This window comes from Bipolaris victoriae (assembly GCF_000527765.1).
Source record: "Bipolaris victoriae FI3 unplaced genomic scaffold scaffold_100, whole genome shotgun sequence".
In the NCBI taxonomy this organism is placed as follows: Eukaryota; Fungi; Ascomycota; class Dothideomycetes; order Pleosporales; family Pleosporaceae; genus Bipolaris; species Bipolaris victoriae.
Window position 1 is genome coordinate 40,703 of NW_014575292.1, and position 13,957 is coordinate 54,659.

At 49.2% G+C, this 13,957-nt stretch overlaps 6 protein-coding genes across 6 annotated transcripts; 5 read left to right on the forward strand and 1 right to left on the reverse strand.

Moving 5' to 3' along the window:
- Positions 1–788: 788 nt before the first annotated feature.
- On the forward strand, positions 789–968 carry COCVIDRAFT_109262 (hypothetical protein; the record flags this gene model as incomplete). The annotated part of the gene is made up of 1 exon (XM_014697354.1): positions 789–968. A coding segment is annotated over one exon (180 nt), but the record flags the coding sequence as incomplete, so codon positions are not given.
- Positions 969–2,185: 1,217 nt separating this feature from the next.
- On the forward strand, positions 2,186–3,978 carry COCVIDRAFT_109207 (hypothetical protein; the record flags this gene model as incomplete). Its single annotated transcript, XM_014697355.1, has 6 exons — positions 2,186–2,219; positions 2,272–2,496; positions 2,592–2,675; positions 2,732–3,103; positions 3,154–3,182; positions 3,244–3,978. 6 exons carry the CDS (start codon positions 2,186–2,188, stop codon positions 3,976–3,978), a joined length of 1,479 nt encoding a protein of 492 aa, XP_014552841.1.
- An 868-nt stretch (positions 3,979–4,846) lies between these two features.
- COCVIDRAFT_109230 (hypothetical protein) lies at positions 4,847–6,177 on the forward strand (the record flags this gene model as incomplete). The annotated part of the gene is made up of 3 exons (XM_014697356.1): positions 4,847–4,969; positions 5,049–5,377; positions 5,430–6,177. 3 exons carry the CDS (start codon positions 4,847–4,849, stop codon positions 6,175–6,177), a joined length of 1,200 nt encoding a protein of 399 aa, XP_014552842.1.
- Positions 6,178–6,359: 182 nt separating this feature from the next.
- Positions 6,360–7,229, reverse strand: COCVIDRAFT_19165 (hypothetical protein; the record flags this gene model as incomplete). Its single annotated transcript, XM_014697335.1, has 4 exons — positions 6,360–6,385; positions 6,463–6,624; positions 6,753–6,924; positions 7,131–7,229. The coding sequence occupies 4 exons, from the start codon at positions 7,227–7,229 to the stop codon at positions 6,360–6,362; spliced, it is 459 nt and encodes a 152-aa protein (XP_014552821.1).
- A 2,213-nt stretch (positions 7,230–9,442) lies between these two features.
- Positions 9,443–10,033, forward strand: COCVIDRAFT_58062 (hypothetical protein; the record flags this gene model as incomplete). The annotated part of the gene is made up of 1 exon (XM_014697357.1): positions 9,443–10,033. A coding segment is annotated over one exon (591 nt), but the record flags the coding sequence as incomplete, so codon positions are not given.
- A 941-nt stretch (positions 10,034–10,974) lies between these two features.
- Positions 10,975–13,552, forward strand: COCVIDRAFT_41052 (hypothetical protein; the record flags this gene model as incomplete). The annotated part of the gene is made up of 3 exons (XM_014697358.1): positions 10,975–11,599; positions 11,678–12,397; positions 12,459–13,552. 3 exons carry the CDS (start codon positions 10,975–10,977, stop codon positions 13,550–13,552), a joined length of 2,439 nt encoding a protein of 812 aa, XP_014552844.1.
- Positions 13,553–13,957: the final 405 nt, after the last annotated feature.

The following is a 13,957-nucleotide window of genomic DNA, read 5'->3' on the forward strand; positions in this document are numbered from 1 at the left end:
GAAAGAAACTGATGCACAATAGCTGGAATACCTTCCAATCTTCGCGGGAGATGCTCCCGCAGTTATAGTTTCAGTCAATCTGACCAAAAGCACACTAGACAAGGGTCGCGTTGAAGATGGGGATGTATCACCTTCGTGACTAGTGTGTAAGCCATGTGTACCGTACATCATCGCGTCCATCTACGTACAAATACTGGCGGAGGTTCATAGAAACAATTGGTATTCATTCACACCATAACAGTCAAATATCGCGAATATCGGACAACCGAACTTCTCCAGGATCTGCGAAATTTGTCAGCCACCGGTATCTCGGTGTTCCATTTTGCACTAGGGTACCTGGTTAGCTTTTCACCGAAATAGAATAGCGCTCGTGCATCAGTTCCCTTCTTTGATGCCAGATATCATGAAAATCATGATAGGGCAAGAACAATGAACATTGTACCTTTTCAGTATCGATCAATGTGGGAAACAAAGTAGCCTACTTGAGTGTTTCAACACCTTCCTCCTGGTTTCTGTTCGTGAGTAATGGTTTCGAACAGCTGTAGTAAGACTCCCATCCTATATTCCACTAGATGCGTATGCAGTTTCAGTAACGGCTTCACAAAGTAATATAGGGCTAAATGCACCTCTCTTCAGCGCTGCTTCCCAACAGTAACTATAGGATTGCTTGCTTTAAGTCTCACCCTCTACATGTTGAATCATAATCCTATCTCCTTTCAATGCGATCTCATTACAAGCCGCTTGGTTATTAGTCACATCCAAAGCAGGCTCTTTGATCACTGTTGGAAACCCCTTGGAAAGTACCTACAACATCTGCACCGTTTGTAACGACTCGTTATAGAGTGCAATTCGTATGCCCCTTGAACATCTCTTTATCGATTGTGACCACGAAGCGGTATAGAGGAGTTAGATACGTGACATTAAGTACTCCAGTCACGGCAGGTCGTCTGGTGATTGGCGATGTATGATTTGATATATGGAGGATGTACTAGTCCTAAAAACGTAAGATACATATTGGACGGAACTGGGAATGCTAATTCGTTGGTACGATGAGTGGGGGGAAGGGATAAACGGAAGCAATCGAGGAGAATAAGGCACGGACAAGCGTAGAAGCCCATCGCATTGCATGCCAATGGTAATCGATATTCAGCCAGCATATTTAGTGGTGGATGCGCGGCCAGACATACTGTTGAACCAACTCAAACACAGACTGCTTTTGACATCCATATACTAAAGGTTTCGCTGATTGACGGGGCCCGCGCTCCTTGTGGTCGTACTACCCCGCCGAACCCTTACTAAGCTCTTCTTAACACTAAGTATAACATGAAAGCACACCAAAACCACCCATGTGGATTGAATCAATGAAACCATAGCAAACTCAGAATTTCGAACCTAGAAGTTCAATATGTTCGACAAGAAGTGATCAAAAGTAGAGCATTGCGAAGTCAGCTTGAAGACATAACCAGATCCTTAGTGCGGGGAGTTGGGCTCTAAAAGATTGCGCGTGAATATTATTAGAAGAATGACTCTACGTAAGTTCTCAGAGGCAGCTACTCTTGCACGTAATTATGGGAAGGATATACGCTGCCCTGAGCATCTTGGTTGATTGAATGGGAAAACACACAAGATGAGTAGCCAAAATAGGTTAAACGTGACCTCGTGAGAGCTGTACGATGCGAAGGAGTACACTAGATGCGCTTGATGGGCTGCATCGGCGTTTTCGGCGAGAGTGCGTACCGATGCATGACCCCGCCGGAGCAGAGTTAGGAACAGGAAAAGTCGAAAACCCCACAAGACATTCTGAAAGGCTTAAGACCACGGGCCAGGTCTTGTTCCGGTGATCACCGACGAATAGGTAGGCAACCAACCTGTGGGGCGATAAGTTTGAACCCTGAAGTTCCACAAAAGTATCCACAGACGAGAGCTCCAACGGCTGAAATGGGGTTGTTTCTGAGGGGAAAAGATAAGACCTCGGATGATAACCCGATAAGTGATAACAGCGTTTAAGAGCGGTCAGTTATGGTAAAAAAAGTCGCCTCAGGTTCTTTGCTTGATGTTGCGCAAATTCCCTTCGCTCAGTCAACGCCTTCGGAAAGCACAGTGATATCGTGGAGATACGATGGTGGAATCGGCGAAGCAGGACGTGGTCGCGACCACCACGTTACAAAAAGGCGATGAACATTCAATGACTGCCGACGAGAAGCGGCTGGCCGAGATGGGTAAAATTCACTCGAAAAATGAGCATGAAAACAGGTCGCTGAGAGACTGTAGGCCACGTCCAGGAATTAGAACGGCATTTCTCAAAACTATCGTTGATAGGACTTGCCTCCACGACGACCATATCATGGACAGGACTTGGTTTGGGCATTGTTACCGAAATTAATGCTGGAGGACCTGGTGCAATCATCTATGGATTCGTTTTAGTCACGATCTTACAATGCTTCCTTGGTGCTTCGCTCGCGGAGTTTGTCTCAAGCTACCCCACTGAGGGAGGAAGTAAGTTGCGCGGTGAATATTGTTGAGACTTTTGCTCAACGCAAGCATGAATTTAACTCATAATACATTCGTATATATTCTGACAAGATTTATAGTGTATCACTGGATCGCCGCAGTTGCGCCTCGAAATCAGGCTCTTTTTCTTAGTTTTCTCACCGGCTGGTTCACGGTCTGCGGCTGTAAGTCGTTCCCGCACATCATCTACTCTACATGCGTCTGATTGATTCTGTTCTAGGGATCTTCACCACAGCATCCACCAACTTGATCTATGCTCAAACATTAGGCGCTCTGATTGCCCTTTACCACCCGGGCATGACCGTAAAGACATGGGAAATATTCGTCATTTACCAAGGGTTGAACTTGTTGACCGCTTCAGTCGTACTTTTTGGTAACAAGGTCATTCCAAGCCTGAACAAATTCTCCTTGTTCTATCTACAAATCGGGTGGCTTGTTGTCCTTGTCACCGTTGTAGCATGTGCGCCAACATACCAGAGCTCCGAGTTTGTCTTCCGCACCTGGATAAACAACACGGGCTGGGAAAACAACGTGATTGCTTTTGCTGTCGGCTTGGTCAATCCTTTATACAGTCTTGGTGGACTTGATGGCGGTGAGTAACTATGCGCATGTTTATTTAGAGTCCGAATTGACAAAACGTAGTAACGCACATCACTGAAGAAATGCCGAATGTAAGTGCGCACATGGCAACCTTTCATTAGCTTGAGTGAGCGAGACTTAACATATCACTAGCCTTCGCGTAACGCGCCATTAGCCATCATGATAACGCTCATCATTGCATTTTGTACCGGCATTAGCTACTTGATTGCGTTGATGTTCAGCGTCCAAGACTACAGCGCACTCGCAACTACGAACACTGGCCTCCCATTAGCAGAGCTCTTCCGTCAAGCGACACAATCAGCGGGCGGCGCGTTCGGTCTCACATTCATACTCTTCATCGCACTGGGCCCATGTGTCATATCCTCTCAACTTTCCACTTCCAGAGTTCTATGGGCCTTTGCCCGAGATGGGGCCATTCCTTGGTCAGCGACATGGGCACGCGTTAGTTCACGCTTTGGCATACCATTCAATTCGCAGCTCTTGGTGGCAGCCGCAAATGCAGCGCTGGGGTGTCTTTACCTCGGCAGTTCGACCGCTTTCAACGCCATGCTGGGATCTGCAGTTACTGTCAACAATATCGCCTATTACATTCCCATATTGACAAATCTGCTGACCGGTAGGCGAAACATGTACAAGGGTGTCTTTCACATGGGAAGCTTAGGTTTTGTGGTTAACATTGTAACTCTTTGCTGGCTTACGTTTGCCATCATTTTCTTCAGTTTTCCTTATTCCATGCCTGTTCAGGTCGCGAGCATGAACTACACTTGTGTTGTAGTGGGCTCCCTGCCCATTTTGATAGTCACCTGGTGGTTTTGTATTCGACGGGCCTATAAGGAGAAGATGTCACGTACCAATAGATGGGAATGATTTCGAAGCAAGGATATCTGGAGAGGGTCGAACAGGGGAAATCTGCTATCGAATCTCAGAGTTGGTATCCGGGGCTTGAAATAGTGGAAGTATACTCTCGCATGCAACAGAAGAGAATTCCAAAGTTTCAAAGCTCTGATAAAATCTTTAGGGATATCTTTCAGCCCCATTGAGACTGATGGCATAACAATCAATTTATATTTTACTACTATTTCGGACAAATGGAAAGACTAAAAACGGTAATCATGAGTTCCACAATGGTTCCGAAACGAACATTTGGCAAAGACGAAGCTCCGATTATGAAAACTCATGACTAGCCATTATTTGCGGCGTGCTAGGATAGGAAGAAAAAGACGAATGCCAGTCCTGGAAATTGTCACAGTCGTGACTTGAATTGTTTGTACATGTTTGGCGTATAGTGTATCAGATATTTGTTCCTGGGGAAAAAAACGGCAGGCCATGACTCAACCTGCTGAAATGAAGTATCAGCAAGAGAGTTACATTTACATCGTAGCAAATGTCTATAGTAGAATATAACGTTGCCAAGGGGAGTCTTGAGATGTGCGCCCATGTGGCCTTATCTTGGCATGACGCAGCGCCTCGGTCGGACGCCCGAAAATAATTTGGTGGGGCAGAGTGTCCAAGGAAGACTTATTAGATGCTGCGCAACATAGTCTGCTTTGTAGCACCGCCACGTCAGTCGTACGCCGCTACTACATCAGCAGTGACCAGAGCCCCTCACTTCGCTGTCTTCAAAATAGGACGAAAACACAAGGCCCACCGCCAGCAGGCGCAGCAGGATAAGCCGTGGCGCAACGGGGAGAAAGGTCGCAAAGGCAAAGGCAAAGGCAGAGGCAAACACGGCAAGATGGGACAGGACGAGTCGAGAGTCGTTGACCCGGATGCGCCGTCGCAGACACTCAAGGCGCGCACTGTAGACGCTCTTGCGCAGTACATCCAGGCTGGCCATGCCCAGAAAATCGTCGTCATGGTAAGTGTAGACTAGACGCGACGCGATGCGACGCGACGCAGACTTGTCCAGAAGACGCTCACTCACCCATGGAGAAAAGACAGGAGCAGGCATTAGCACCTCAGCAGGCATACCAGACTTCCGATCGCCCGACACAGGACTCTACGCAAACCTCGCGCGCCTGAACCTGCCCTACCCCGAAGCCGTTTTCGACATTAGCTTCTTTCGCAACAACCCGGAGCCATTCTACGCCCTCGCACAAGAACTATACCCTGGCAAATTCAGACCGACCATAACACACTCATTCATACATCTGCTGCATCAGAAGGGGCTCCTGCTCAAGCTCTTCACCCAGAACATTGACTGTCTCGAGCGTGAGGCGGGAGTCCCGGGTGACAAAATCATAGAGGCACATGGCAGTTTTGCGACGTACGACATCGTCTTGCATACAAATTGAGAGTTACATACTAATGCGTCTTAGGCAACGCTGCATCGAGTGCAAAAAGCCATATCCCGACGAGCGCATGAAAGAAGCCATCCAGAACAAGTCGGTACCGCACTGCATCGACACCTCCTGCAATGGCCTCGTCAAACCAGACATTGTCTTCTTCGGTGAACAACTTCCTTCTGCCTTCTTTGACAACCGCGACCTCCCTGCAGAGGCCGACCTTTGCATAGTCATGGGCACATCGCTGTCCGTCCACCCTTTCGCATCGTTGCCACAGCTCTGTGAAAACAAAACACCACGGCTGCTCATAAACTCGGAACGAGTCGGCGACTTGGGTACGAGGGCAGATGACGTGCTGTTACTAGAAGACTGCGATAGCGGTGTGAGGAAACTGGCTGAAGCGTGCGGATGGCTAGAGGAGCTAGAAGCGCTTTGGGCTACAACGGCACTCACTGACGACCCGGTGGTGCCAACGGAACAAGTGAAAAAGAGCCGAGACGAGCTCTTGGATGACGAAATCGAGAAGCTTACCAGAGATGTTGACAACAATTTGAGCCTGAGCAAAGCTCAGCATGAGTGGCTCAAGAACCATGTGGATAATAAACTGGCAAGAAAAGAAGATGACCCAGCGGACCAAGAACGCGAAAAATCTGGTCTACAACCGCCAACCGATCCAGAATCAAAGATACTGGCGCCAGTGGCGAGTCCCGGGGGTACAAACTCAGATCCTGGGGGTGGGCTGGGACATGTTTTTCCACATATCAAGAAGCCCTCGCTCTGATGAATCGTACGAATTGATAGATGACGCTACATGTGGATTTTGTGTTAGAAATAAGAGTATACAACTATAGAATCATTGGTAATGGACGACATTCAGCCTGTAACTCGAGCAGCCGCCACACAGCTGATATGTTAGCTGCGAAGATAATTCAATTGTGACATCGGTGCATATATTGGTCGCGTTTAGTAGTTTGTTGTTTGCCGGTCATCTACATGGCATGGTCAGTTTTTTTTTCAACTCCAACGCTAGAGTAGCGTAGGGGAGACACGTAATCTCGAAACTTACAGTTTGCACCCATTGCCTTTCTCAACTTGAGCGTCACAGCTTCGGCATCCAAATCCTTCTTGTCACCCGTCTGGATTTCGACAGCATACGTCCTGATGACCTGCTTGACCTGTCCACTCTGGAAACTCATCTTGGCTTTGCGCATGACTTTTGTATGGGGACCTATTGCACCGAATGATATCAACGTTTCCATCTCACTAGTAAAAAGTCTCGAAGTTGAGGATTGGGTAGCAGGATTTGACGATCAAGATCGAGTTGGAGGAAAACGCAATGTTTCAATAGACACATACCTTGCCAAACCACAAAAGCGAACTTGACGCGCTCACTGTACTCGTCGTTTCCCAGTTTCATTCGCACATATGCATACGCAGCCTCATCGTCCCCGAGACTCTCTGTCATCTCAGCAATCTCGCCTGTGCCTGTGGCGGCCAGCTTCAGGTTGTCTGAAGTAGCGGAAGCATACTGCCGTAGCATATTAGCGTCTGGAACGAAAAAACACGTCTCGGAAGAAATGGAGCAGGGCTTGCTGAGGGTGTCTCGTGACAAGCTTCTCAGAGCATTGAAGGACTAGAGATGGGGTTTGATGGTACTCTGCATCAGCTGTTCCTCCCAAACAAGCAGTAACACAAACACAGCCGCTGATCGGGGCTATCAAGCTCGTCACGTACCTTGAGGATGAGCCACGTCGTGTCCGATTTGTCTGACCGCACATCTTCGTATGCCTGTGCGATATCAGGGTCGTTGAGAATATCAGCGGCAGGCGGCATGGTCACTAGGCTATATGCCAATCTGAGGGGTTTTTGACTATGCGATCGAGGAAGATCTGAGCAAAAGAAGCCGTGTGCGACAGGGATAGGAAAGGTCACGAAGGGGAAAAGGATGAGGAAGTTGGGGATCCAGGGTCGCGAAGCTAACTACGGCTAGTGCGGGGCTTTAGGCTGGGCTTAGTGGGGGGGCGATTTGGCCAATGAGACAGCGAGAGGTGGAGGTTCCTGGGTCCTTTTGAGCCGCTGGCGGTGTGGGGTGCACGATGCGCCTTTTGTCCAGCTCACCAACCATCCTGCACCTCAAGAGACGGCAAAGTTTGCATGCTGAATAGCCACTATCGAAGAGTTTGAGCCGTCATTGATCTACTGGTGATATATGAAAGCATGTCGGTGTTTAGGTGAGGTGACCAGCTCAGGTCATGGCACTACTTGTGCCCTAGCAGTGCGAAGCATGTGATCAACGCCGTTGCATTCCAAGCTCGCTTTGCGGTGGAAAGGGCCGGTTACCGCAGAAGGGAACACGATGGTTCTCATCGAAATTCTAGACTACAACTCGCAGGAACCTCTGCTGGCATCAGTCGTTCGGTCAGTCCATGCTTGGGTTTGACGTGGCTGACAACGTCACGCCGTTGCGCGTTAGTGCCTTTCCTCATCCATCCTGGGGTAGAGCTCTACTATCAGGAACAACAGGTTGGAACAACAGGTTGGAAGAATCATGTTGTTTTCAATACGTGTAAATGAAACGAAGAAACTAAGGGCGAATACACGGGGTGCATGACCGATGGAAACGAGGTTGAATGGGCTTCTCCGACGTGTGCCGTGCTCCTGAGTTGGAACTCATATTATAAGCAGCCGAGAATGAGGATGCATGCATGCTGAAGTTGACGTGCGTTGGTGTATGGCTTGCCGGATGTCATGCACAACTTTTACTATTCTTCGGGATTGTCACCTCGGCAACCCATGTATCTGGATACGCACCTTGACCTCTTTTGAGCTGACAAGAAGTAAACTGCTATGCTCGAAGAACGGCCCAGCTAGTTACCATGCGGTCAGGGTATCGAAAAACTTGTTGCACCCGAAACTACTCATCATACCTGCACTTATCACTTGATGTCATGCGTATAAATGGAGATTTTATCGACATTACGCAAATTCAAACAAGCTCATCGTAGAAGAGTCATTATTTAGCAGCTTTGGAGAGGCGAGCGAGTAGTTGTAGCGGCGGTCATCGAGTCACATTGTGAAAGGAATGGGAAATGCTCAAGGTTGATGGGGACTGGATCGACATTGAGAGCGCCGAGGCTGGTAAGGTATAACATGTCGCGAGTACTACTATCGGCCATATGGTTGGCTTGTTAGCGAGCATTGTTCTCACGACGGGCTGGCAGATCGAAGGACGCATCACGTGAGGCCGCGACAAGTCGTCTATGGCTTCGGCGCGCAACGCCGGCGGCACTGGCCGGGTTGCAGTAAGCAGAATAGTAGCAGGTCAACGTGCAGGATGAATAAGTCGAGATGGAAAAAATCAGCCAAGCAGAAGCGAGGAGGTAGGGAAAGGATATTGAAATCAATTGCCATTGGCATGTTTGGAGGTGGGAGGGGGCGGCAAGGTTCCAGGTACAAGGCTCGAAAGGAGCAGGTGCTATGGGCGCACGCGCAACCCCGCGGAGCTTTTGTTGATGCTCTGCATTGCTCATCGCATTGCGCCAACAAGACAATTAATCATTGCAGAGCTACCAAATGTCAGGGGGATGCCAGCTTGGTGTGATCAGAAATATGCGGGAATTGGCAGGGGCATGGTGTTGTGTCGACTACGGGCTGGTTGCGGTTGCTGTTATCATTGGTGTTGGTGTTGAGTCGGCGTGGGCAGCCTCCCTATTATTGGGCCCAGCCACCACCATACATCGATGGGAAACCGCGGAATTGCATCATTTCGTCGTAGTCGGTCAGCCCAGCGCCGTCTCAAATCTCCACGAGTAGCCCTGCTTTCTTTTTCCATCTTCTCCCCGAACCCAAATTCCCCACGTTGTACCAATTTGCATCTCTCTCCTTGTCACTCTCTGCTACCGCCGTGCAATCGCTGGCTGATCTGCATCCCCCACAACCAACGCCGGCTTCTCCGGTCAACAACACCCACACAAACTCGTGTTCCCCCAGACGACCAAACACATCCCGAGTGCAACCCGACAAGCCTCGCACTGCCAATTATCACCATGCCGGCCTTTCGCCAGCACTTGGACGCCGTCGCGGCGCAAATAGACAGCATAGCTCCTCATGACGCCATCCTCACGCCCCGGCAGCCTCTCGTAGACGCGCCTGCCATCGCTTTCGATGTGCCCAAGGCAGTACCGCTGGCCAAGCGGCAGAACGTGATATACACACAACAAGGCATAATACCTACCTACTACGATCTCTCTGGGCCAGAGCCTGGCACCGTTGTCGGTATTGTCCTTGGTAGTGTTGCTGGTTTTCTCCTCATATGTTGGTTGTTGCAATCGCTTGTCAATAGCTCGCGATCTGCCGGCACTACGACCGCAATGGCGGGAGAGGAGGAGATTGTAGTGCGCAGACCACGGCGCAACTCACATGGTGGTCGGTCATCACGCCGCCGCTCCGAAGTGCGCGAAGTTAGTAGGAGCCCGCGGACGTCCGGCGCCCGATCGCAGATCATTGTCGAAGAGAGACGGCAGCCGGTAAGGGCAAGGAGCATCATTGTGGAAGACAGACATCGAGTGCCTGGCGACAATGTAGTCGAGGTCATCGAAGAACACGAGGACTATCGTGAGAGAAGAGGAAGCCGAAGAAGTGGCCCTGGCTATCGGTGAGTAGCAAAAAGTCTAGTTCGAGCTACAAGTTGTATACTAATATGCCTAGATAAGCCGATCGTAGCTAGCACGCCTTGCTTTCTCTTCTGCCTAGATATAACTCCCTGCCGCCGATTGTACCATATGCAATCACCTCCTTCCGACGCACCACCAATACCCAGCAAATAAGTCTTTTCATTTCGCTTTTCTTACTCTTATATCCTTCGGTTAGTTGTTGCTGGGTTCTTTCTGGGCTTATACCATAATACGGCCATTCTCCTGGCTTTAGGCGTTTTGGCAGCAGGGTCGGGGTGTAGCGCATAACGAATTTGGAATGACGAGGTATACATGAGCCACGCGTTACGTATAGTCATGTACGTCTCTAGTTTGGATGCTTTGAAAAAAGACAGTCGAGTTCATTCCATGTTTGTAATTGTATAGTCAGCGATGCGCAAATAAACATTCCAACATCACACGTAAACACGATTCCAGACGTGCTAAAAACAGCAAAATAGTACATCAGGGCATCCATGCGAATCGAAATCAGGTACTACCAGAATACTCTTCTGCCACTTGGAAAATGAAACGCAATCTTGGGGATGACTTTATTTTTTTTTAAAGCTCTGCCAATGTGCATGTACAAAGGTCAGGAGAGGTCACACTTGCGAAATACCATTGCAGTGAGCGATCAGACGAACATGTCGCATGCTACGAACACTCTATCTTATGTGAGATGTGAGAAGGATCATCCTTACATCTTCTTTAGGATCTGTTGGTAGGGCGACTATTCAACTACTAGCTTCTCCATAAGGCGTACTTGACATGCGCCTACCCTCTTTCAGTTAGCTCTAGGCTTTCCCTTAGCCTGTGCCTTTGACACATCTTAATGGCCATGCCCCCCTCGATCATTACCCCGCCGTTATACTAGAACTACTGTTACCATGGATAAAGAATCCAAAATCTGTACGGGTGATCTAGACTTGTTTTTCTGCTACCAAAACAGCCACGTCGAAATGGACCACATGCTGGACGATGGCAGCTTCGCTGACCTGTCCGAAGCGTTGAGAGCGGTGCACGCTGCACCGTCCTATTTCAACGACCAATACATTACGGAACAAACATTTCGAGTTTCTTCAAACAACTCAACTGCCTCCTCGTCGCCCTTTACGCCCGGAACTTCTGTCTTGAGACCTAAGCTCGGCAGTCGTTTTTCGAGAGAAGTCATACGAACTTTGAAAGATTGGCTTGCAGTTCATCATCAACATCCATATCCAAACGAGAATGAGATGCTTGCTCTGCAAAATAGGACTGGGCTTAATAAAGCGCAACTGACCAACTGGTTTGCAAACGCGCGAAGAAGGGGGAAAGTGCAGAGCGTGCGTCCAGGATCACCTCAAGCCCGTGAAAAGCCCACATCGCCCATAGACATAATCCACAGGCCAGGTACTCCAGCGATAAGAAGTTCTCACGGTTACAAAGATCCGATGCAGCGTTGGGTAGAGTCGCCGCCTGAACATGAACCCGCCGCTGCAAGTGATATTGCTCGCGCTATGGCTTCTACCTCTCGTGAGTTCTTCCTCAATGCGAGCGCCCACTTTGCGGCTGCTGCTTGATGTGACTAGTGCTTATTCGAACCAGGGGAAGATGTCACAGGAGATATTGACCACGTCCAATCGTGGCAATCGCCGTATGCAAGATCGTCGGCAAGTAGTACCAGAACGTCGCAGTCGAGTGAGTTCTCAGGCCACTGCTCCTCGGGCTCCCAGACCTCACTCAAAATGCGCCGTGCGCCACGCAAGAAGCGAGGGAGCAGGCGACGTCGGCTGGAGAAAGAGATTGTCACAACGCCATTGCTCATGCCCTACCAGTGCACATTCTGTACAGAGGTGTTTAGGACCAAGTACGACTGGCAACGGCACGAGAAATCACTTCATCTACCGCTTGAAAGATGGATATGTGGACTTTACGGCCCTCGCTCTACCAAAGAGAGCATTGACGAACCGTGTTGTGTCTTTTGTGGAGCTGTCACACCAGACGATGCGCATGTTGAAGCTCATCACTACTCGGCGTGTCAAGAGCGCAACCTTCGCGAAAGGACATTCCACCGAAAAGACCACCTAGTTCAGCATTTACGATTAGTTCATGCCGTCGAGTTTTCAGAGTGGTCAATGGCTTCCTGGATGCTGCCTATACCTGACGTTCGGTCGAGATGCGGATTCTGCGGCATAACTATGAAGACTTGGCTAGAAAGAACCGATCATCTCGCAGATCACTTTAAGTCTGGCACAACTATGGCTAGCTGGCAAGGAGACTGGGGCTTTGACAGTTTTATCGAGCCTTTGCTAGAGACCGCGATGCCCCCAGGTAAAACAAAACATTCATTTTACCACGGCTTTTCGTCGGATGTCGACTAACGGTTGAACAGATCTTATTGAATGGGAAAGAGGCACATTGATACCCATGAAAGGAAGCGATCCATCGTGGGGAACGCCGCCCAATGCTTACGAGTTGCTCAAGGTTGAGACAGAGTTCTTCATTCAGCGATACTTTGATGAAAATGGGCACCTGCCGGATAACGATGCTATCCAACTCGAGGCTTGTCGCATCATCTTTGCTGCTGAGACCACCTCTGGTACGAACTCACAGGGAACTGAAAAACTACATAGAGTTTCTTGGCTGCGCGATCTTGTCATGTCATCTCCAGCATTGACAGAGCGCGCTAGGTTCCAACCTGTGCGCTCAGCTCGTGAGAGCAGGCATTTCCCGCTAAGAATCAATGCTAAAGGTCATCTATTCGAGCATTGCCCTATGGAGGCGCGGCTTATTAGTTTCGTCGTGGATCAAACAGTAGCGGGCCTTGTGCCTAATGATGCACATCTGCATAACGAGGCATGCCAGATTGTGAGACAGATGGAACAAGAGACGACTACACCCTCGGACGTATTTGCCAACTGGGTCGTAAAAGGCATTTACTCAGCAGCAAATTGGCTCGCGAATTTCAAGCAACGAGCAGCAATACTTGATGTATCTACCGGTGCGTTCTCAAGTTACCCAACTGATACTTGGTGCGCCCCTTTGTGGGCACAGCCACTTCATGCGAATGCTTTGGAATCGGTACTAGACTCAACGAATCCATCCCAGGAGGCTTGTAACTTCTTCAAGCCGTTGTCAGCATTCTCAGAAGGCCATCCCACTATACCTTCACCGACAGCTCAGTCCGACAGTTACGGCCGAGTTCGAACGCTACTCCCCGATGACGCCAACTTTTACCGCATCTTCGACAGCGATATGAGACGCTGGGCTGCGTCCACGCTTTCGCCCAAGAATCCGAATTGTCACATACCATCTGATGAAGAGATACAACACCAGGCGCGTTGGATCATGTACGATAGCGACGACCAATGGAACCAGACTCCTGCAGATTTCCCGGTCTGGTTGTCGCGATTCAAGAAAGAAGTTGGTATTACGACAGATGTCGAAGTCGTTGATCCCAAGGAGTTAGCAACGCCAGGGAAATGAACATGCCCCGAATTCTTCAAGGCGAATGCAGTAAGTAACCTCAATTGCGATGACTGGATAACGAAGATGAAATGAATGTTTTGTGGCCAATTTATGAGCGGAACCTTTGAAATGAGATTTAAACGGCGCCTAACGTGGAGTCGCTGCGCACTAGATATGCCAGAGAGGCGACTAGGGGTTGTGGTATGTTAGTCTGAGTGGGTACATGGGCTTGAGTCTTTAGCCCTCGCAATCCTGAACCAGCCCTGTTTTCGGGATTCCATATTGCATTCACCCCATCCCCCCTTTGAAGATCAGACTATTACCATCTTCCTGTCCTCGTCCTCTCCAAGAATAGCGTAGAAAGCAGATACCCTCAAATGCAGAGTAGTATTCAGACCAATGATTGTTCAGATCCGATTCGTA